The sequence below is a fragment of the Tricharina praecox genome (assembly GCF_024521635.1).
Source record: "Tricharina praecox strain CBS 144465 chromosome Unknown BZA05scaffold_1, whole genome shotgun sequence".
Classification (NCBI taxonomy): domain Eukaryota; kingdom Fungi; phylum Ascomycota; class Pezizomycetes; order Pezizales; family Pyronemataceae; genus Tricharina; species Tricharina praecox.
Window position 1 is genome coordinate 1,467,862 of NW_026250403.1, and position 22,125 is coordinate 1,489,986.

General features: G+C 54.3%; 6 protein-coding genes across 6 annotated transcripts; 4 read left to right on the forward strand and 2 right to left on the reverse strand.

Moving 5' to 3' along the window:
* Positions 1-510: 510 nt before the first annotated feature.
* Positions 511-2,460, forward strand: BZA05DRAFT_330318 (FAD binding domain-containing protein; the record flags this gene model as incomplete). Its single annotated transcript, XM_051480529.1, has 5 exons — positions 511-953; positions 1,010-1,235; positions 1,293-1,496; positions 1,562-2,233; positions 2,293-2,460. 5 exons carry the CDS (start codon positions 511-513, stop codon positions 2,458-2,460), a joined length of 1,713 nt encoding a protein of 570 aa, XP_051344367.1.
* Positions 2,461-4,396: 1,936 nt separating this feature from the next.
* Positions 4,397-7,115, forward strand: BZA05DRAFT_12997 (permease family-domain-containing protein). Its single transcript, XM_051478781.1, has 8 exons — positions 4,397-4,744; positions 4,804-4,846; positions 4,902-5,002; positions 5,056-5,253; positions 5,306-5,837; positions 5,890-6,009; positions 6,064-6,482; positions 6,537-7,115. Exons 1-8 carry the CDS (start codon positions 4,653-4,655, stop codon positions 6,775-6,777), a joined length of 1,746 nt encoding a protein of 581 aa, XP_051344368.1. The 5' UTR covers positions 4,397-4,652; the 3' UTR covers positions 6,778-7,115.
* A 402-nt stretch (positions 7,116-7,517) lies between these two features.
* BZA05DRAFT_330435 (WD40-repeat-containing domain protein) lies at positions 7,518-9,678 on the forward strand (the record flags this gene model as incomplete). Its single annotated transcript, XM_051480537.1, has 2 exons — positions 7,518-8,567; positions 8,623-9,678. 2 exons carry the CDS (start codon positions 7,518-7,520, stop codon positions 9,676-9,678), a joined length of 2,106 nt encoding a protein of 701 aa, XP_051344369.1.
* A 1,398-nt stretch (positions 9,679-11,076) lies between these two features.
* Positions 11,077-13,133, reverse strand: BZA05DRAFT_13021 (Zinc/iron permease). Its single transcript, XM_051478784.1, has 2 exons — positions 12,512-13,133; positions 11,077-12,448 (listed from the first exon to the last, which is right to left on the reverse strand). The coding sequence occupies exons 1-2, from the start codon at positions 12,753-12,755 to the stop codon at positions 11,235-11,237; spliced, it is 1,458 nt and encodes a 485-aa protein (XP_051344370.1). The 5' UTR covers positions 12,756-13,133; the 3' UTR covers positions 11,077-11,234.
* Positions 13,134-16,542: 3,409 nt separating this feature from the next.
* BZA05DRAFT_382396 (nucleophile aminohydrolase) lies at positions 16,543-17,939 on the reverse strand. The gene is made up of 6 exons (XM_051482109.1): positions 17,819-17,939; positions 17,747-17,766; positions 17,559-17,609; positions 17,147-17,496; positions 16,936-17,085; positions 16,543-16,873 (listed from the first exon to the last, which is right to left on the reverse strand). Exons 1-6 carry the CDS (start codon positions 17,860-17,862, stop codon positions 16,718-16,720), a joined length of 771 nt encoding a protein of 256 aa, XP_051344371.1. The 5' UTR covers positions 17,863-17,939; the 3' UTR covers positions 16,543-16,717.
* A 347-nt stretch (positions 17,940-18,286) lies between these two features.
* Positions 18,287-21,247, forward strand: BZA05DRAFT_382398 (acyltransferase-domain-containing protein). The gene is made up of 4 exons (XM_051482110.1): positions 18,287-18,996; positions 19,060-20,087; positions 20,142-20,616; positions 20,673-21,247. Exons 1-4 carry the CDS (start codon positions 18,493-18,495, stop codon positions 21,105-21,107), a joined length of 2,442 nt encoding a protein of 813 aa, XP_051344372.1. The 5' UTR covers positions 18,287-18,492; the 3' UTR covers positions 21,108-21,247.
* Positions 21,248-22,125: the final 878 nt, after the last annotated feature.

Sequence of the window (22,125 nt, forward strand, 5' to 3'; positions counted from 1 at the left end):
TCCCCACTCAAACTGCGGATTTCAACCGGCTGCTCCAGTTTCACCCGATAAACCATCCCCAAACCTCCTACAAAATCCCTCCATGTATGTAGATACCTACCTATTGCCGCCTCGCCCAGGTTTTCTGCATCGGAGCATATACCTACTCTATAGTTACACTCCAATTTTCCCAACCTCGTTTATTTACACGAGGGCATGTAAGGATTGTGCTGGGAGGAGGATGATGTGCGTAGAGTAGTTAGCTTGGCGGGGGATATGATCCAGGGAAGCTGCCTTCTAACTAGGGCCGGCGTACCTGCCCACCTCTGCGGATCCCAGGAGGGGCCTTGCAGCAAGCTGCTGGACGGACGGACAAACGTGGGCGATATGATTATTCAGGCACGCCGGACGGAGGGCCTATTATGCTACTGCGAGCGATGCAATGGCGCGAGGGCGCGCGCGCTCGCTCGGATTTATAAAGTCCCTCGTAGCTCCCACGATGAACAGGAGTCCAGCAGCGCAGTCCGCAAGATGTGGTCCTCCATCCCCCTTCTCGTCCTTTCCCTCCTCCCCGCGGCGTCCGCAGCCTCCGCGGCGCGCTGCAAGGCATTCCCCAACACCTCGTCGTGGCCCGCGGCCTCCCGATGGTCGGCGCTAAACAGCGCGGTCTCGGGCCGTCTCGAGACGGTTCGCCCGCCTGCCGCCGTGTGCTACGAAACGTTCGATGGCGTGCCCTCCTACGATGCGGCGAAGTGCCAGGCGTATACAGCTGGCTTTTACGATACCGATGTGCATCTTGCGAGTCCGGTCAGTATCTATTGGGACTTCTGGACGAACCGCACGTGTGTGCCCACCGATGATCCGACGAGCGGCGAGTGCACGAGAGGCGCGTTTCCGAACTATGTGATCAAAGCACAGAGCGTGAAGGATGTGCAGGCGGGTGTGAATTTTGCGAAGAAGAATAATGTCAGGCTGTAAGTTCCACTGGGTGCTGGTTCCTTGGTGCGAATTGGGCTGATCAGTGCAACAGAGTGATCAAGAATACCGGCCATGACTTTATGGGAAAGAGTATCGGTACCGGCTCGTTGAGTATCTGGACGCATCTCTTCCAGTCCGTCAAGATAATCGACAAATACAGCGACCCATCGACAAGCTACAAGGGCAGCGCAGTAAAGCTGGGAGCTGGAGTGCAGATCGCGAATTTGTACACGGAGCTGGCCAAGGTTGGGAAGGTGATTGTGGCTGGGGAGTGTCCCGTAAGTTAGCTCACGACCAGTTAGGGGCTCTTGTTTGCTGACGAGGGAAACGAGTAGACTGTCGGCTTCGCGGGTGGATATATCCAAGGTGGTGGACACGGTCCGCTTTCGACTATTCTGGGAATGGGGACGGACAGTGTTCTGCAGTACACACTCGTCACCGCCGATGGGAAATACATCACGGCCGATGCCAAGAGCAATTCCGATATCTTCTGGGCCATGCGTGGAGGCGGTGGCGCATCTTGGGGCGTCTTGATATCAGTGAGCATTACCTTCGGTACATGGTATGCAGTGAGGATCCGTATTCTGACTGGATTTGCAACAAGGTCACCGTGAAAACCCATGACACCCCACCCGTCTCCGGTGCAGTATTCAACTTCGACGTCCCGGCAATGTCCCAGGACACATACTGGGCTGCAGTTGAGGCATTCCACTCGTTTGCGCCCTCCTTCGCCGACGCGGGCATATTCGGCTACTACGAACTCAACAAACAGTTATGGTTCATCAAGCCACTCATAGCACCCCACAAGACACTGAGCGAGCTGGCGGCGATCATGGCCCCCATGATGGCAAAGTTCGACGAGTTGGGAGTGAAATACACCTCCAACATCACCACGCACTCCACTTTCCTGGAGGGGTACGAAGCGCTATTCGATCCCGAAGGCGCCGGCGCCAATATGTTCACCTCGTCTCGTCTCTTCCTCCGCGAGCACGTAGAGGGAAACAACTCCGCCATCACGGCAGCGTTCCGTAACGGCGCGGAACAAGGGTACCATTTTATTGGCCATGTTGTCGCTCCCGGCCAGTTCGGTGGAGTCTCCAAGGAAACCAGTGTCAACCCTATCTGGAAGAAGGGGCTTTTGCTACCACTATATAACTATATGTGGAATGGTACGGAGACTCAGGAGCAAAAGTGGGCGGTCATCCAGAATTTGATCGACAATGTCGATACTGAGTTCAAGGACGCTTCCCCCGGCAGCGGGACTTATATCAACGAGGTGTGTTCTGCAATCCCTTGCCCCTTAATCGTTCACTCGATGCTGACTGACTGTGAAAGGCGAACTTGTATGAACCGAACTGGCAGAACGACTTTTACGGTGCGGCGTATCCGCGGTTGTTGAAGATCAAGAAGAAGGTTGATCCCACGGGAGTATTCTATGCGAAGACGGCGGTCGGGAGTGAGCTCTGGAAGGAGGTGGACGGTGGACGGCTGTGCAAAGCCTAAGTGCTATAGCTCGTGTTAGGGAGGGTGTCGCGAACGTCCGTGAATCCAAGAGAAATGAACCACCTTAGCAGAGAATGGCAGAACTAGTGAGGTCCGCAACAGTGAATAGAGAGACGGTGGGCCGAACCGACATACTGCTTGGAAACGACAGCTGCTTGGAAACCCGCAGAAAATGAAGGACCGAGAAGTGCAGGTTGACCGAGTGGATTAGATTGGAAAGCCCACACTCACGGCAGGATCCGCCAGCTTTGGGAGAGGAGAGAAGGTCGGCGTAGTTGCTGCCTCAGTGGGTGTTCTCGTGGAGGGGGAGGGAACTTGAATGGGAGGACGTCGACAGATAGAGAGTGACTCAAAGGTTCATTGTCGTTGGCCGGCGGCAACGAGGTGTGCAGAATGCCAAGAAAAGGGCTTTTCCGGTTCCCCACGTTGCCATCTTGTGCCCACTCGGATATGAGCGAGATCGCTGTGGGGGGATGATTCCTTTGGCGAGCTTTTTCCTGCAAACCATCTGCAAACCATCTGCAAGTGTCCACAGAAAAACTGTCGCCGGTGAGTTTCCGAACGTCCAGGCTCTGAAAGATTGTTCCTCCAGATCCGGCGAGCAGCGAAATCTTCAAAAGGCCATATTATGATGGTCGAAGCCACCACCAAATCATCACCAGAAATCGTGAGCCGTGGAGATCCCGTCCGTGGCCAACGTATATAGGGCTAGGCAGGCTCACGTTAACCGAGAAAGCTGGGGCCGTTCTCGGGAGCGACTGTTCCTGATCCGGGTAGCCTCTGATAGTGGTGAATACGGTAGCGTTCCGCTGATAGGGTTCCACATGTGGGTGCATCGCGTCTCCCCCACAGTCTGCCAGACGTTGCGATTTCTGGCGGTCATCGCCATGTGTTGGGTGGGCCATGCGGGGCTACCGGGCTTCCACATCGGATCGGAGTTCGGCGCTTTCGGTGGAGAGATGAGAGCGTGCTGTCTGAGTTGGCCGTGACACGCGTTTGCGGCGGATCGGTTGGAGACAATCACAGACATGCGAATAAGATTCCTACATACTCTATGTATGCAGAGAGTGTCCGGGCTATGTCTCCCGCTCGCCGAAGCGGACAAAGCCGAGAAGTATGCGTTCCACCTCTGGGCGCGCGGAGAGCTGGTGCCCGTCGCATGAAGTATGTGCGGACGACCAATGGAGCCAAAAAAACCCTCCCCCCATTACCGGAGACTCACTCTAAGATGACCATAAGACTCGTAACCGTTGAGAAGAGTCAGTGGAGTTCTCCGTTTACGTTTGTATGATACGTGGAGCGTATTTGGCCTGCACGTACCGCTATGTAATAGCAGCGTGGGAAATGCTATTGTGACTCGTGAGCGCACGCACGGCTTGGAGAGTGCTAAAACCCTCTTACAATCTAGATCAATTCAAGTTCACGAAGAGAAAAAAAGGAAACACAAAATCGCCACTGTTGCCTGCTCTGTATCAAGAGCCCACTCGTATCTGCCCTTCCGTTACGGCAACCTCGCGCTTATCGCAGATAATCCGGGCCGAGACGCTACAGTCAGCGACGTTTTGGCCACACTCACCATGGCGACCCATCGGAGCTCTCCGCCCACCGCTTGTTATCACCGCCACAAACTGATATCCCGCCAAAAACTACCCTTCCTCAGACCAGGGACTCGGTTGTGATGTTCGGCGAGCTCTCGATTTCTTGAATCTGAATTCTGGCTTGCAGCAAAGTGATTCCGGCGTTCTGGTTACTGGAGTCTGGAGATTCGCCTTGTGTATCGAATCATCATTCCAGTGCCTGGGCCTGATTAGCTCCCTCCTCCGAGGCGATATCGATTGTACTGGGTGCTTGAGGCCTCGAATGATGGATATAAACCACCTGTTGCCCCCAGTCCGTTGAGATTATCAGTCCAGGCTCATCCACAGGGTCGCTTCATCGGGATCTTTCCAGCTCGTATAACCAGGGTAGTCGTCCGACCACCTTTTTACCCCCAGGCTTTACTTCACAGTTCGGTACCTATCCGACGCTTGGTTAGCAGTCGGCCTTATCGTCGCTTCGACACCCCAATTCTCCCGAGCGGCCTGCGTTAGCTCTCGCACATACTCTGCCCATACAGTGACGGTCACCGTATTTCGATATAAAGCCCGTCTTCGAAGCATTGGGCACTCGCGGCGCTCGTACACACAGCAAAGATGTCCACGCCGAGCGAGATTGTTCCGGGTTCCATCCCCAAAAAGACCATCAGCGACAGGATCCGGCGGCTTGTTTGGGCCTTCACAACCAAGTAAGAATTCTACCCTATACAGTTCAGCATGTTCGACATCGTTCTAACCGCTGTCCTAGAGAGGGTATCGTTGGGGACTACGACTATGCGTTCCTCTTCCGAGTATGTCCCCAATTTCCTCGCAGCTTAGGTGGCAATATCTGACGTACATACACAGCCTAATCTTCCGTTCATGAAGAAGCCTCGGCGGGCTTCACCATTTTTTGGACTCAATGATCACATGCCCGTTGTACTTGCGCTTTTACTCGGGTTTCAACAGTATGTCTCTCAAAGAAGAATCATCGAACACGGATACTAAAGCGTCGTGATAGTGCTCTTGCCATGCTGGCTGGTGTGATCACACCTCCGATTCTTCTCTCCGGGGCTGCCGGTGCCAATTTCACTATTGCAACCCAGCAATATCTCGTCTCGGCATCTCTCATTGTGTGCGGTATCTTGTCTTTGATTCAGATCACCCGATTCCACATCAAAGGCACCCCGTACTTTATTGGCACTGGTTTGATCTCTGTGTACAACTCTCCCTCTTTTGGACGCAAAAGTCTGGTCTAATATCCAGTGTAGAGTCGGAACCTCCTTCACCATCATTCCCATAGCCCAGAAAGCTTTGGCACAGTTCTACCGGAACGGAACCTGCCCGATTGCAGCAGATGGCACAAAATTGCCCTGTCCAAATGGATATGGAGCAATCCTTGGAACGGCATGTTTGTGCGCTATTCTCGAAATCGGTCTCTCCTTCCTCCCACCGAAAGTACTCCGCAAGCTCTTCCCTCCGATTGTCACCGGACCCACCGTCATGCTCATCGGTGTTCATCTCATCGAGACCGGTTTCCAGAACTGGGCTGGAGGAACCGGTCCCTGCAAGGATCGTCCTGATGGCTTCTTCTCCATGTGTCCCAACATCAATGCCCCCCACCCTTTGCCCTGGGGATCTGCAGAGTTCCTTGGCTTGGGTTTCTCGGTATTCGTCACCATCATCCTGTGCGAAAGATTTGGAAGCCCCATCATGAAGTCGACTTCTGTAGTGATGGGCCTTATGGTTGGTTGCATCATCGCTGGTGCAACCAATTACTTTGACAAGAGCGGGATTGATGCGGTAAGTTTTATCAACGGCTTTGTTGGACTATTCCTCTGACGCCTTGAATTAGGCACCTGTTGCGAACTTCATCTGGGTCGAGACCTTCAAGCTGTCAATTTATGGTCCTGCTGTATTGCCTATGTTGGCTGTGTATATCATCCTGGCCTGTGAGGCTGTTGGTGACATTTCAGTATGCCTACTAGTCCCTTTTCCCCACGAGACTTCCGATGTTGATATAGAATAGGCCACTTGCGAGGTTTCCCGGTTGGATGTTGAGGGAGAGCTCTTCGACTCCCGCATTCAGGGCGGTATTTTGTCCGACGGGCTTGCCGGCATCATCGCTGGACTGTGCACCATCACTCCGATGAGTGTGTTCGCTCAGAATAACGGAGTCATCAACCTTACTCGGTGTGCCAACCGCAAGGCTGGTTTCGCCTGCTGTTTCTTCCTCATTCTCATGGGAATCTTTGCCAAATTCGCCGCCGCTCTCGTCGCAATCCCCCAGGCAGTCTTGGGAGGAATGACCACCTTCCTCTTCACCTCGGTCGCAGTCTCCGGAATCAAGATCATCAGCACCATGGCCTTCACCCGCCGCAACAGGTTCATTCTTACTGCTGCGCTCGCTATCGGTTATGGTGCCACTCTCGTCACCAACTACTTCGAGTGAGTTCCCCCCTCCATAATCCTAGTGGGTGCTGTAGACTGACAGAAATCCAGTTACTTCTTCACCTACGAAGGCGACAACCATGCTCTTCGCGGATTCCTGGACGCCATCGAGATCTTCATGGCCACTGGATTCGCAGTTACAGCACTCGTCTCCATGGCTCTGAACATGACTCTCCCCGAGGAGCTTGAGGATAACGAGGCCGTCGACCCCGAGGAGAGTGAGAACTCGTTCCACAGTGGTGCGAGTATTGGCGGAAAGGCTGGGCCGTCGGAGGAAAAGCGGATGGCTTGATTTGTTTTCGTGTTGTAATGAACCATATTGGGGCTAAGGTTTGCGTTTTGCTGTTGATTTCGGCCGTTTTTGTAAATATCCTGTCGTTGATTGCATGTGGTTGATTTGTTGTATGGTTTTGTGTGTGTGTTTACCCTCTGGAGTTGCAATTGATGCATAACTTGTGGTGAAGGTGTGTAATTGGTCAAGATGATTTGTTGTGGCGAAGGGAAGGAAAAGGAGGAGTGGAACAGAAGGAGCCGGAATCCTATAAGCGGGGGATCTGCGCTTGCTGGGCACTTGGAACTTGTAAGGCCCGCTTCAGAGGGATTTCTTGATAAAATCACATGACATCACTCGTCACGATGAATAAGGCTGGGCTTGGAGCTACTAGTAATTAGCATGCAGGTGCTGACTAATGAGCCCCAGCCATCGCGACACCGTCGCCGGAAGTCGCGATAGACTCTGCTTCTTCTTCTTCTATCTGGATCCCCATGAGCTATCGTTACTATCTCTACCTTGCATCGTGCCTCATACCTCAGCCCTGAGCCCTTGAATGCTAGGGGGAAGATCCACACGGCTCGAGAATGACTAGGGGCCGAAGTCGGCGGTAGAGCAAGGAGGGGAAGGGGGCGCCATTCTGGATGAAAACACAGCCAACTCTAAAACTTTCGCGAGGACATTCAAAACAGACCGCCGAAACTTTAGGATATTGTGGCCATATACCGTCTTCAAGCTTATTCTTTATTTCTTCTTGAGCGATGCCTCTTCACGGCATCGGCCACTCGCGCTCGCAGTCGCATACGTCCAACGCACCCGTCTCCGATCAACCTCTCGCTTCCCTAGTCCAAGCCGCATCACAGACACTGACTGGAATCGGGAACCCCGCTGCTCTTGTAGGAGGAGGAGCTACCAACACATCAACCTCGAGATTGCCAAACAGCAACCAGAACTCAGGTCTCCGACTTCAGACATCAAACGCGGGCAACCCTCCGGGCTCGCAGCAGAACTCAGGCATCACCCCCATTCACTCCGGAGGCTCGTCCATAATATCGCCCGACTCCGCTCTCCCACCAAAGAAGTCCATCTCCTTCCGTCTGCCCTCACCAGTCACACAGCCAGGCTCATCGGGAAGTAGTCGGTCGCAGCAGCAGCAGCAACAGCAACGGCATTCCCAGCAGGAACAGCTGTATCAAGACCATCCCTCCTCGGCCACTCAATCGCACCCACATCACCTATCGCAGCGGCCATCGGATCCGACTCAAAAGCAGCAGATCTCGAGTCAGCAGCCGTCCTCGCAGCAGCCGACCTACACAGCATATCACTCCGCGAACCCATCGTCGAACACCGGGTCACGACCGCACATCTCGTCCACGTCCACGGCGCCCGCTGCGGTCCCGCAGGCCTCTCAACAAAGATCGTCCATGCATCGGACAAACACCAGCGGTGGCGGCGGCGGCAGTGGCTATTCGCCGAACGCGCAGTTAAATCCCGGCGGTGGCGGTGATGTCGGCGGCTCAAGAAAGTACAATCACCCGGGGGCATTGACCCCCACTTACCCCAGCTCTTCGCAGCACACTACCTCGCATTCACACTCTGGAGTGGGGAGTCAGGGAATAGGATTAACGGGTTCATCCAACAGTTCGAATTCAATGCGCGAGCCACAAGAAAGCTATGGCGCTGTGGGGCCGGGACGATGGATGTGCCCCTACGGCTTGTACGCTATCGACTGGTGCAAGTGGAACCCCTCGGCCAGCGGTGGATACGGCCGTGTAGCTGTCGGCAGCTACACAGAAGACAGCCATAACTACGTTGGTACCCCGCTATCGTGTTGATTTGGGATTGCAGCTGACGTTGGACGTACAGATTCAAGTCCTTGACACCCGCCCCGGGCCCGCCGATCTCCAGCAGCCCGGTGCACCTACACTCGAGTTCACGAAGCTTGCCGAAGCAACGCACACGTACCCGATAACCCGCGTGCTGTGGGAACCGCCATCCTCGAAGTCGCTCACTGACCTCCTAGCCACTTCCGGCGACCATCTGAGGTTGTGGTCGCTGCCCGCGCCCGGCTCCGCCGCTCCCACACCGAACAGCAACTCGATCACATCGCGCAGCTACCCCACACAGACGCCGAAGCTCACACCACTAGCGCTCCTCTCCAACTCAAAATCCACAGACTTCACCGCGCCTCTAACATCACTAGATTGGAACCAAGTTTCCCCGTCATTGATCATCACCTCCTCGATCGACACGACCTGCACAATATGGGACATCCCAACGCTCACCGCCAAAACGCAGCTGATTGCACACGACAAGGAAGTATTCGACGTGCGCTTCATGTCCAATTCCGTTGACGTCTTCGCCTCCTGTGGCGCCGACGGTAGCGTCCGCATGTTCGACCTCCGATCCCTCGAGCACTCAACCATCATCTACGAACCGGGAGCTAGCAAAGCCTCCTCTGGGTCTGACCACGATGGTGGCTCCCCCGTCAACAGCTCGCCGCCCGCGCTCCTCCGCCTCGCCGCCTCCCCCCACGACCAACACCTAATCGCCACCTTCTGCGCCAACTCCTCCGTAGTCCGCATCCTCGACGTCCGCCAGCCCGGCCAAGCGCTTGTCGAGCTCAAGGGACACACCGCAAACGTGAACTGCTGCGAGTGGAACCCCGGCCGAAGAGGTGTCCTCGCCGCTGGTGGCGACGACTGCGAAATCCTCGTGTGGGACATCTTTGGTGCTGCCGGCGGCGGCGCCACAGGAACCATCAAGACGGAGAAGGGTGTCGAGCAGGAGCGTCAACCCGTCGCATGGTGGGGCTGCGAGACCGAAGTCAACAATCTGTCGTGGAGCCCGTCGGTCGGGAAGACAGGCAGCGACTGGATCGGTGTCGTCGGCGGAAGGGGTGTTTCTGGATTGGCGGTGTAAGGCGGATTTAGATTGTCACCTGCGTAAGGGAGCTGGAGCTGGAGCTGGAGCTGGAGTGGAGGGTTATCATCAGTTTTTTTTTTGCCATTGTGTCTGTGTCTCTGTGTGCGCGCGTGTATGAGATCTTAGCGGAGGTGCGGAAGGGAAGGGAGGGGAATGGCAAAGTTCTTGCGAGCTCTTGTGTTTTCTTTCGGCTTTTTCGTTGTGTCTTTTTCCTTATGAAGTTATGAAGGATTGATCTTGATTTTCGTTTCCTCTGGATCCATAACTCGAACTTGATGGCCTTACTAGTATATGATGGTCAGCCTGCGCAGGGCGAGGCAATGTGCTCTGCTCTGTTTGGGTGGCTGTACTGTTTACGTGCCGTGGCTAGGTAATTGAACGAACGGATAGAAGATGAGTCTGTCAACCTGTCAACAAAGTCGGACGGACAGGATGGACAGGACAGGCGGGTGATACTCTGTGAAGTGACAGGAGGATTCCCCCACGTTCAGGAAAACAAGTGTGTTTCTGTGAGTAGTCCACTACTAGTAGCCGTTCGGAGGACTGGTGGTGAGTGCTTGGAATATTCGGTGCGGTAGCGGGTCCAAGTTTTGTTTTCTCTCTCTCTCTCTCTCTCTCTTGTAACTACCTGTAGCTCATAGACCCAAACATACCACTTCACTTCTCTCCATCTCCATCGCTCCAGTGATCGCTACCACGAGTCCTTCCAGCAGAAGGGAGGGCGAAGCGGTAGGTACTTGAAGTAGGTACACACTCCGATAGGTAGACCCGGCGAAACGATAGGATCGGGACCGACGTTTACTAGTAGCTATTGTGAATCCCATCGCCGACCGCGACTATTCATTATCTACTGGCCGAAACCGTCCTCACCGGTCCGAGCGCGACGCTCGGATAGTGAGCGATGCGATGCTTCCGCTCGGCCTTGGTATCGATCGCCGGGCTATTCCCGTGGAAGCACCGACTGCATTAGAATTATGATAGAAGGCAGTCGGTGCTGCCATCTCTACATTGTACCATACCCCCCTGGGAAGGATCGTCCAAGCTGGTTCTCTCACCATCACCATCACCAATAGCACAGTCAAGCATGAATGCAAAAAGAGTCTCAATTCTAGCGACAAGAGATCCTTTAAATATCCATCATCCACCATCCATCATCCACCATCCACCATCACAGGTATCCACCATACCCATCCACCATACCCATCCACCACATCCATCCAGTGAGGGCATCCAGTGAGGGAAGCCAGCCCCCCGCCAGACCCAAAAGCCCTCCCTCAGACCTCTATTTCTACCACACACGCAAGCATCACCAATACCCCATTTCTGCAGCATAAATATGTCCGTTGAAGGGCAGAGAGCAAAGAAAGAAAACGAAACACAAACACAAAACCAAAACAACCATGCATGCAATGCCCTCCTCCACTCAACATTCAACACAAATGTCTTCATACATCAAGCGTACATCAAGCGTACATATTCATAAAAGATAGTTTTCAAGGAAAAGTCCAAAACAAAGCCACAAAAAGTCCAAAAAACAAAAGAGTCAAGAAGAATCAAGCCCAAGCGCCGACAAGGCTCATTCCGAACGCGCCCGCAAAGACCCAGCAGCACGCCGCGATACGGTTGCGCCCCTGGAGTGTATGCCAGCTCTCGTCGCTAAGGAAGTCCTCTGCGAGCAGCTCCACCAGTCCCGCAAACACCAGCAGCCCCGAGGAGATGGAGTTCATGATGCCGACCATCAGTAGGCCCGTGGGCGAGTCGGGCGAGTAGAGCGTGTGTGTGGCGAGGCCGATGGCTTGGCCGATGGGGGTGGTGAGTCCGTAGGCGCATGCCATCGCCCACGGCTGGATCGCGCCCTTCTCCCACTTTAGGGCGGCGATGCGCGAGCCCAGGGCGAGACCTTCGAAGGTTTGGTGGAAGGCGATGGCGATGAGCAGGACGATGAATGGCGAGCCGACGGTGACGGAGAGCGCCATGCCGATGAAGACGCTGTGGAAGAGGATACCCATCTCGAGGAGGAACACCTGCAGCATGGCCTTCTTGTGGCGTTGCTGGGGCGTGAGTTTGATCTTGTGATTGTGCTCCGAGGTGGTCGGCGACGAAGGGAATTTCGATTCGATGGGTGTCGAATCGCCCGATTGGAGGTGGTCCGCCTTCTCCAGGACCATCGCAATGGAGTTGGACTGTCGATTGCGCTGCATCTCAGACGAGAACTTCTGCAGTTCCTGAGCCATAGAGTGGGAACGGGATCGCCGACGACCCGCCATTCCGAATCCAAGGCGTCCCATCCCTCCACGACCGCCGATGTGCTCGCTCCCCGAGTCACTACTGCGCTCGTCGCCCCCCTCCCTCCTCCCCCTCCCTCCCTCCTCCTCCTCCCCCTCCTCCACCGCCTCCTCATCCTCCCCTACATCCTTTTCTTTGCCAGCAGCAGCAACGGCAGCGGCGGAGTGTCCAGACTCCAGCGTCGCATTCCGGTGGTCATCAGGCGAGTAATGTCCGCCGCACAGGCCCTTGGTGAACACCATCTCGACGATCGTGACCAGGAAGACGGCAGCCATAGCGATGGCGCCGGCCATAGCCGGGTACTGCTCCGTCCAGAAGGCGGGCAGACATTTGTCGGTGAGCGAGATGAAGGCCGTGGGGAGCAGGTGCACGAATGCGGTCGCGATGAGGACGCCGGTACCGAAGTGGCGGGCAAAGAAAAGGAAGGAGGGGGGGATGCGGAGGCGCGGGAACCGTTTCGCGATCAAGGGGAATGCGCATGCTGTACCGCGGGAGCTTCAGTCAGCCTAGATGCACCGACAGGGGGGGACAAAGGTTTGTTTACCAAGCGTGCTCTGGGTCAATACTACGAATACTGCCATCACATGGAGGCCCATATTGTACTGGTCCTCGCTAAGGCTGCCCCCGCCGCAGACGGGGGAGCTTCGGGGAACCAGTGTGCGGTCGAAGGTGGGAGGATTCTGATTGAAGGTAGGATTGCCTGAGAGGCTACTGTCAGCGGGTGACAGGAGGGTTTGGAGGGCGAGGAGGGTACCAGTTGGCTCTGGGTCTCTAGTAGGACAGTTCATCTTGAAGACGTATGTAAAGAAGCCAGCTTCTTGAGTCTGGAGAGTCTTGGAGCAACCAAGAAGATGTGATAGTGTATTGGGGGAGTACGAGGAGGTGCAAGGGACTGATTGTGAACGGGAAGATGCAGTGGTAAGATCAAGATGTCACAGTGTGAGATGTTGGGGGTTCCTGCAGATATGGAGGGCGGGAACTGGCAGCTTAAGAAGGGGATCTGGATCTGGGTGGGTTCGACGGTTCGGTGAAGATAGAGTTGTTCTAGACACGGTACACAGCGAGTTGGTTAGAGACGCCGAGAGCTGGTGCTCTGGATATGGGTGTTGCAGCGAAGTATGCGCGTTGGGTGGGAGGTTTGGAGGTTCGAGATGAGCAAATCGGAGCGAGACGAGGTAGGAGCTGTAGCAGCAGAGTTTGAGAAGGTTTCTTCCGGACTATAGTCTAGCAGGGCCAAGGCAAGCCAGCAATCCTCAGGGAGGTGAAGCGGGACGAGGACGGGGGGACAGTAGGCGGGCGGCGGAGACGAGACCGCTGGATTGGACGGAGTCGTTGGAGTCGTTGTCGGGAGAGACGTTGTTGTTGTTGTTGTCGGAGGGAGAGTCTGGGAGGAGAGCGGCAAGAAGATGTGGAATGCGGTCCTGATAGTTGCTAGCAGACGGCTGTTAGAGAAATGACCAGCTCGGAGCAGGCCAGAAGGAAAGCGGAAGAAGAAACGTTAAATGCATCTGGGATGGGCAGGATGAGATCCCACTTGTCCGCCAATGACAATCGGTCCCACCAACCTTCCCCCTTCTACGTGTGCCCTGTGGGTGTCATCGGCACGCACACTCTCTCCAACTTCCTTCCTTCTCTTCCCGGCTGCTGAGTGTGAAGAAAAGCAAAGACGAAGAAAACACGACCAGCACCCCCTGGAATATCCCTACCCGAGCGCCGGAGGGCCCAATCAGCGCTTTCCCCCATCCTGCAGTAGCTGCAACGGCTATCCGATCTCACCCAGCAGACTGTGAAGATGTATGATATGACCTGCTATAGGTACCTGCTCTACATGCTCGACTCCGCAGTGGACAGAGTCACCGAGCAGGCAGCACATGCGCATAGAAGTAACCGATTTAGCGAAAGACAAACTCGAACAGTCTTCTCAAATCCTGCGACGAGCAACTGCTAGTAGAGTACGACAACGGCGGCGGCGGAGACGGAGACGGGCGACAACAGCAACACCAACGGCAGCGCCGATCGTGAAGCGAACGGGAAGGAACGACGCACGGAAGGAGGGATGGAGAGAACCAAGTAGATAACAAAGCAAGGAGAGTGAACGCGTGTCGCGTGTTCCTTGTGCCGCTCGCTTCGCAGAGGAATATCTCGGCACTTTGACGGGAATATTGACACCTCTCTCTCAGAGAGACTCGAAGTCTGGTCAGGACTCAGGACTCCGGACTCGGACTCTCAGTCGTGCGAGTTCTTCATGCACACGATCGCGAAGTCGTCACTTCCACCGGCCGACCGACTAACACTACTGAGCTCAGCTCTGCACAACTTCCCTGTTCAGGAAATCCAAGTAATCAACGAATCAACCAACGAATCAACCAACGAACCAACCTACCAACCACCACCACCACCACCACCACCAAAATATCCTCTGGCTTGGACACCACTCCTCGCCAACGCAAAAACCTGGGGAATCCCCGCAGGCCGCAGGCGGCACTACGCATCGCGCTCCTCCGGCTCCGGAGCGGCACAGTCCACTCCGCCTTTGCCCGTAGGGCTGGAGGGTGAATACATAAACAAGTTATGCTGCCCGGTAATACCCGAATAGGTACTACCACCACTATATTGCTGCTCAACTTCGGCTTCGACGATGGATGTGATCATCATGATCCGCATCGAGAGGAAAGAATGTCAGTATGTATCGTGTCGGGAGGTATGGCTCGCTCGCTCCACTGAAACCTGCTCTGCTGGCTTCAGAATCTACTCCACTCCAGTGACTCTACGGCAACCAATGCATTCTCTGCGTTAGTTACTACATCAGCGTCTGCCATGTGAAGAGACTTCCACATAGAAATGTCCATCCGTCCGTCAGTAGTACCTAGCAGTAGTAGTAGTACCAAGTAGCACCAAGTAACCGTCGAATCCACGAAAATCCATGAAAACCCCACAGGGTCACATCGGAGCCTGGAGGAAGGATAGGTAACAATTTTTTTTATGAAAAGCGCCATTTTATGCCCCCCGCATTACTTTACCATACCACACCCGACCCCGGAATGACCCATCATTATTGCTCTATGTACTGGGTATACTTATATGCGATCAATCAAACCACGAAGATCTCACGGACCGCAGCGAAAAAAGCTGTGGTATATGCCTCACTCCTTGAGTCTTGGAGCAAGCGCCTTGCAAGTTGCAAGTTGCAACTTTAGAGTTATCTACCTGGTAATTGAAGATCGTCGTTTTCCACACACGCACCCCTCCCCTCCCCTCCCCTCCCCGCTGGCCGCTGGGCTTTTACGGTTGCGGTTACGGTTTCATCGTACATCGTACGCCGAACGACGAAACCCCCATGGCTTGACTGCCGAACGCCGAACGCCGCACGCAGGAGTGAGCGCTTCAAACTTGACCGAAACGGACATGACAAAGAGAGAGAAAGGGCTTCTCTTGGAGTCTTGGCCATGACAAAAAAACGGACTTCTCTTGGCCAAAACGAAGCAAAACATTTGGCTGACTTGGCTGACTTGACGGAAGTTTCAGCGATCCCTGTGTGATACTTCACCAACTTTCTCAGTCAGTCATGGGATATCACGGACTGAAAATGCATTTATCATCTTTTTCCTTGGCAGTCGCGGATTCGAGGATCTGCGGCTCTAGAACGCGGGAGACGCAGCCACGTCCGTCGAGCGGTTGCGGTCTGGGTATGTGCCTATGTATGTAACAATCATTCCGAATCCGGAGGACGAAGAGGAGGATGAGGAGCACAGGCCAGCCAAAACTTTATAGTAGATCCATCTGTACATAACCTCCAGGGCACACAGACGCGGGAATCTGTTTCCACTATCTACACTACTGCCTCACTAGCGAGCGGGCTTCAGGGTTTTCTTCTTCTTTTTTCTTCTTTTTTTGGCGCCGATGACGATGACGAATTGCACACGAAGAGCAGTATGTACATAGCTCGTGCTTGTGTTTACTGTGGTCCATCTGGTTCCATCAATAGAACACTCGCCTCCCATGCCCAAGAAAGCTCTAAGATGTCTGTGTTCAGCAAGTACTTACTCGCCCGGTGGATCGAGCACATCGCTCGCATCCTTCCCGATCGTTTTCATTCGTGGAAATCGGAGGGTGCACAGTCTGTATGTATTCCTAATCTTCCGGGCTCCAGCCTATATCTTTCCGTAGCAGCTAGGTAGCTCGTGTTTCTGTTGTGTTTATTGTGGTCCAGCTGGTTCCATCAATGAACGCTCGCCTACTTTTCCCTAGGAAAGCTCGATACTGTCTGTGTTCAGTACTTGCCCCGGTGCATCGAGACACTTCGCTCGCTTCTTTCCCGATCATTACCATTCATGGACATTGGAGGGTGCACAGTCTGTATGTCCTAATCTTGGCTTTAGCATTCGGGCACCAGCCCGTATCCTTCCGTCTTTTGTGTGCGGGGAAAGATCCGGCTTATCAGTGTTGATAGGTATAGGACACATGTGGGGTGGAAGGGCGCCATACATCGAGTGGATGTGTAGCATGCAGTGTACCTAGCGAGGAAAGGGCTTGAGGGAAGGTTTTTTTGTTTCATCACTTGCAGGTGTTTTCTCGTGTCGAGTGAGCATCAGTGATCTGCGGGAATCCCCGACGACGACCCCCGGTGCTGGAAAACAATCATTATCTAGATGACGTAGTGATGGTATTATCATCTAGTGACCCTGCATGATATCGGCTCCATTGATCTAAGTCATAGCGATGCAAGTTCAAATTCCCACCCCATCCCCGATCACAGGTTTGTCAGATAATCGTCCACCTCTTGCGGGCTGAGTTTGCGAAATCTGGGTCCTTGCGCGCCCTCGACACCCTCGTATCCGAGCAAGTGATCCGCAGGTGGGCCAACGATGCCGATTTCTATGGTCTCGCCGCTCATCTCTCCCTCGATCTATTCCGGTACAACGTTAGATGTCTCATCCAGCAGCAGCATCGGGGGAGCGGGTCAAATACCGTCTCCTTGAGCGTCAACAGAGCGATATGGATCGCATCCTCCAACTCGAGGCCCTCGGCGTAACGCTTCTCAAGGAAAGTTTTGGCCGAAGTCGCAGATTTGCCGATGGCCGTGGCTTTCCACGGGAAGTAGGAACCGGAGGGATCGACCTAACCACACAATCAGCACTCAAGAACTCCTCCGCTACCTCCCAAGAATCCCGCAAAGCACCTGGTACAACGCCGGACCGCCCTTCCCCGTTCCCGCAGGCTTGTCGTCCCACCCCGCCACGAGCAAGCTGACACCGTACGGCCGGACACCACCGCTCTGTGTCGCCTCTTGCATGACCTTCGCTACGTCCTGCACGAGTATCCTGGTGGGCGGGTACTCGTTGTATATGCGCTTGTAGTTTGTGTGTGAGACCTTGCGGGCCTTGTCGACGAGGACGCGGAAGTCGGGGCCCATGCCTGAGTAGACCATGCCGATGTCGGGAGTTACTAAGGCGATCTTCTCGAGCGAAGAGGCGTTGGTGAGGGCGTTGCTGGACTTCTTTTCGGTTGCGAGAACGACTCCATTGGTAGCTATGCGAGATGCGTGTTAGATGGCGACCGTATGTGGTGAGCGGAGAAGCGTGGAGAGATACCTTTAATGCCCAGAGAGGTAACTCCCTGGTTGACCGCATTCAGGGCGTATTCTGGAGGAAGAAGCTGTCAGCTATGACGGACCGTAATCGCAATCTATCCAACAAGAGTCGGAGAGATGAGCTTGGCGCTCGCTCCGGTCGGTTCGTGCAGCTGTTGGAAAGTTCTGGGAGTGGTTTCGTGATCGTACCTATCTGCACAAGCTTCCCACTGCTCTCAGTTAGCTTCCGAATCCATCAAAAACCATCGTTTGCGAGCGAACCTTGGGGAGAAAGTAGTAAGAGAGAAAGAGTATCGGTCGGCCATGCTTGTGGAATGTTGTGATGAGTCGAGATGAAGGGCGTGGAGGATGAACCGGCGGTGGTGGGATGATATCGCAGTAGTCGCGGGCAGCAGTGCTGAGGCGGGACAAGCAATGTCTAATACGCGAATTACCCGGCGTTGCGGCTCTGCTGGGGCCTGCCAAAGTCTAGAATCGAGTGAGGAGGCGTGGTGCTGCCCGGCCACCAGTGCTGAACGCGGGACAATATTTACGGGCCCGACATTCTGACCGAAGCAATAGATTCTTTCGAGAGGCTATTCAAATGCCATCCAGTGCCACACATTGGACGGTTGATTCATGAGATCTCACCTACCTAGGTACACGCTACATGTGAATCAATTTCGGTTAGCTCTGGGCATATGCGCTCCAGTTACGTCGGACAAGGGTGCAAGCTGATCCCGAGGTTCCCAACAATTACCCACGGCATCTCACCCAGCTAACCATCACCGACATTCATGAAAGGACCTGCTGTCGCGTACAACCCTTACCGGTGTACTTTTAACTCTGGCCGGTGTTCGCCTCGTCCCGATTGACTCCTTACTCGCCGCAATCAACACTACGTCCAACCTTACACATCTACCCACACGCCTACACATCTAGATCTATAGGTACCTATGGCGGCCCCGGATCTCGATCTCAGCTCGGACACCCCCCATATCCACCCGCCCCTAGTTCCCGAGCAATACCGCACGGCCGCCGATGTCGAGACCACAACCATCCCCGTGTTCGAGAACGAGGAGTCGCGTGACCTCATCACCGCCAACTTTACACACTTCCGCGAAGACCCGTTCTCGTTCCTGAAGCAGATCTCGCTGCACTATTCGGGCACGGGATGGCGCGCATACGACCACATCATAGGCCAGCCGATTTTCTACAAAGGGTTCAGCGAGCAGATGAAGATGCGGATTCTACGGAGCGCACTGTTGCGGGCGAAGATCAGCGAGCTGGCCGAGCGCCGCGCCACGGTGGAGGATGACGCAGGAACGTTTGGAAGTGACAAAAAGCGAGTGATACGTCGGCAGAAGAGGCGAGAGGAAATCGAAAAACAGTTGGATCAGGTTGCGGATGGGATCGTCGACGGCATGATCTGCAAGTTTGAGAGCAAACGGTTCATCCGGGTATGCAATCTGGTGCGCCGGGGGTGTCGAGCTCTCTTACTGTGCTAATGCTGTCGTGCTCAGGGCGCATACTACCTGTGCATGCAACTTCTTGCACGAACGTACGACCAAGGAATTCATGTCTCGTCGCAAGAGATTCAAAACCTCCGAAGGATTGCCGCTATGGCTGCTAAGAAGAAGCAGTCCTTAATTTTCCTTCCATGCCACCGATCTCACATCGACTACGTCTCTCTACAGGTCATCTGCTACCGCCTCGGTATCGCTCTGCCCGTTGTCGTTGCCGGAGACAATCTCAATTTCCCTGTTGTCGGAAAGTTCCTGCAGAATGCCGGCGGCATGTTTATCCGCCGGTCATTTGGCGGAGACGAACTCTACACATCTACCGTACAGAGTTATGTCGATGCGATCCTCAAGGGTGGTTACAACTTCGAATGCTTCATAGAAGGGGGCCGCAGCAGAACCGGCAAGCTGCTACAACCGAAATTCGGAATTCTGGGATACCTGTTAGATTCGTTATTGAGCGGGCGAGTAGAGGACGCATGGATCATTCCCGTGAGCACACAATATGACAAAGTCATTGAGACAGAAGGATATGTCAATGAACTACTCGGAATACCGAAACAAAAAGAGAACCTCTGGGACTTCCTCAGCAGTTCGAAGGTGTTGAGTTTGAAGATGGGGAGAGTCGATGTCCGGTTCCATGACCCTTGGAGCTTGAGGGGGTTTATGGATGAGTTCGTATCAAAGCAGGCCGTGGTGGAGCCGGAGCAACCGGCGACAGAGCTGAGACTGAAAATGTTGAAGAGTCTGGGATACAAAGTGCTAGGGGACATCAATAAGGTCTCGGTCGTCATGCCGACAAGCTTGATCGGGACGGTGCTGTTGACACTCCGAGGGCGGGGAGTCGGAAAGAGTGAATTGGCGAGGAGGATAGAGTGGCTAAGCGATAGGATCCGCGTAAAAGGCGGAAGAGCTGCGGCCTTTGGCGGTGTTGAGACAGGCGTGGTGGTTGAGAGAGGCCTGGCGGTCCTTGGTGATTTGGTAGGACGGGTCGATGGGCTCGCAGAGGAAACCTACTACGCCGTGGACCGGTAAAGCCATCCTCTTACCTCCTTTGCAGGTCTAGTGACTAACATCACCGGTAGCTTCCAGCTGAGTTTCTATCGCAATATGGTAATTCACCTCTTCGTCAGTGAGACTATTGTCGCCGCTGCAATGTACACGCGCATCAAGCAAGGTGGTGGCATCAGCAACCAGCGCGTCCCGTACAAGGATCTCTTCAGTCAGGTCTCCTTCCTCTCACAGCTCTTCCGTGGTGAATTCGTATTTCCAACTGAAGGTATTGTCAACAATCTTCACAAGACTTTGCGAGGTCTGGAGGCGGATCGCATCATCAAGATTGGATACAAAGATGCCGACAAGAACGAATTGGAGTACGTTGAACTCACGGAGGAGGAGCGCCAATGCGGGCGAGAAAACTACGACTTTTACTGCTTCCTCATCTGGCCGTTCATCGAGAGCGCGTGGCTGGCCGGCGTTGCCATCATCGGCCTCACGCCTCCGAAGGGCAACGAGGAGGTTTGGGTCGGTATCAAAGAGGCGCAGGACATGGCGCAGCTGGTATTTGCTTCCACCCTTTCCACTCTGCCATATTTCGTACTGACCGACAACCGCAGGCGGGGAAAACATTGTACCATCAAGGTGATCTCTCGTACTTCGAAGCGGTCAACAAGGAATCCCTCAAAAATGCGTTTCAACGCTTCGAGGAGGAAGGAATCCTCATCACCAAGAAATCAAAAGCCGGCAAGAACCCACCCGTCCTCCGACTCTCACCGGAGTGGGTACCACAACGGGATCCGGCGACGGGGGCGATGCTGCATAAAGGTCAGCTATGGAACTACGTCGAGAGCATTGCCATCTCGAGAAGGGAGGGCAAGAACCGCAGAGATTCGGCGAGTGTCGGGAGTAGAGTGTTGACGCTAGTTGAGAAACTTGGTGCCGAGCTGTTTGCCGACGCTGTAGAGAGGACGAGGGTCGAGGAGGAGGAGATCGAGGTCGAGGTGAAGAAGGGGAGGAGTAGGAGGGGCTCAAGCTCGAGGGCGAAGTTGTAGGTGGTGGAGACGACATATCGTAGGTATACTTACTGTCGGAGGATTTAATTGGTTCGGATCATTTATTCTGCACCATTTGGTTGTATAATACTGTATAGAGCGGATCGCTGGCGAGAAAACACAGAACACGATTCCCTTGCTTGAGTCCGCACGACTGTTGTGACGATCGACAGTACCCGCATAGGACCTCATGACTTTTCCAACCCCGAGTTTCCACGAAGATGATGCCCGCTCTTCACGGTGTGTAATGGTGAAGATTAGATATGCGAGCCAAGGAAAGGTTATCGTTATCGTTTCGCCTTTGCCTTAGCTCCCCCACGTTGACGATGAAGATTCGGAAGCGAGGTGATGCTATGTAGAGTACTCTACATTGACATTATTAGGGTGAGTGGGTGGCTGGGGTATGCGAGACACCGCATTATCGCCTTAATGACTAGATTGAGGCCCCGAGCAATTCCGTTCTCTATGTAGATGTCGAGGTGTTGGTCAGTTACATCGGACTGGAACAGCGGGTCAACCCCTCCTCCACGCTGAGCTTGAACCGGTACCAGCTGACGACTTCCCTTTTTTTTAGGACCAGTACATATGCTACTTGTACGCACTCGATGCAAAACTCCACTGAGCTTTATGGTTCAGCTAGATAACCGCAGTCAATCTTGCATCGGCGACTCGACGTGCGAGTGTGTTCATAGAACTGAGAGGGCTCGGCGGTAAACGATTGGCGGTTATATCTAGCCGCGATAGAAGCCAAGAACCTACCAGCCCGCCAAGTGATAAGGACCCCACGGCTTCGGTGATTACAGATTCGGCCGGATGATCGCATTGACGGGCCAACTCATGTCTCCGACTCTTTTCAGCCATGCCAACGAGAAGCTGGAGACGAACCGCTGCCAAATTGGGGATGTGGGTGAGGGTCGCTCGTGCCTGTATGTAAAACCATAGGCTTGGGTTTTCATTCCCTGGGTCCCTGCTCCGGGCGGCGCAGGCTGCAGCTTCCCGTCGCAAACTGGAGACTCTC

Excerpts from the sequence above, each read along its gene's own strand:
- BZA05DRAFT_382398 (XM_051482110.1), top strand. The coding sequence starts at position 18,493 with ATGGCGGCCCCGGATCTCGATCTCAGCTCGGACACCCCCCATATCCAC. Across the intron at positions 18,997-19,059 it reads AGAGCAAACGGTTCATCCGG|GGCGCATACTACCTGTGCAT; the intron begins GTATGCAATCTG and ends TGTCGTGCTCAG. Across the intron at positions 20,617-20,672 it reads CGCAGGACATGGCGCAGCTG|GCGGGGAAAACATTGTACCA; the intron begins GTATTTGCTTCC and ends CGACAACCGCAG.
- BZA05DRAFT_382396 (XM_051482109.1), bottom strand. The coding sequence starts at position 17,862 with ATGGCCGACCGATACTCTTTCTCTCTTACTACTTTCTCCCCAAG. Across the intron at positions 17,610-17,746 it reads TGGGAAGCTTGTGCAGATAG|AATACGCCCTGAATGCGGTC; the intron begins GTACGATCACGA and ends TTCTTCCTCCAG. Across the intron at positions 16,874-16,935 it reads TGTTGACGCTCAAGGAGACG|ATCGAGGGAGAGATGAGCGG; the intron begins GTATTTGACCCG and ends GTACCGGAATAG.
- BZA05DRAFT_13021 (XM_051478784.1), bottom strand. The coding sequence starts at position 12,755 with ATGAACTGTCCTACTAGAGACCCAGAGCCAACTGGTACCCTCCTCGCC. Across the intron at positions 12,449-12,511 it reads ATTGACCCAGAGCACGCTTG|CATGCGCATTCCCCTTGATC; the intron begins GTAAACAAACCT and ends CCCGCGGTACAG.
- BZA05DRAFT_12997 (XM_051478781.1), top strand. The coding sequence starts at position 4,653 with ATGTCCACGCCGAGCGAGATTGTTCCGGGTTCCATCCCCAAAAAGACC. Across the intron at positions 6,010-6,063 it reads AGGCTGTTGGTGACATTTCA|GCCACTTGCGAGGTTTCCCG; the intron begins GTATGCCTACTA and ends GATATAGAATAG. Across the intron at positions 6,483-6,536 it reads CTCGTCACCAACTACTTCGA|TTACTTCTTCACCTACGAAG; the intron begins GTGAGTTCCCCC and ends ACAGAAATCCAG.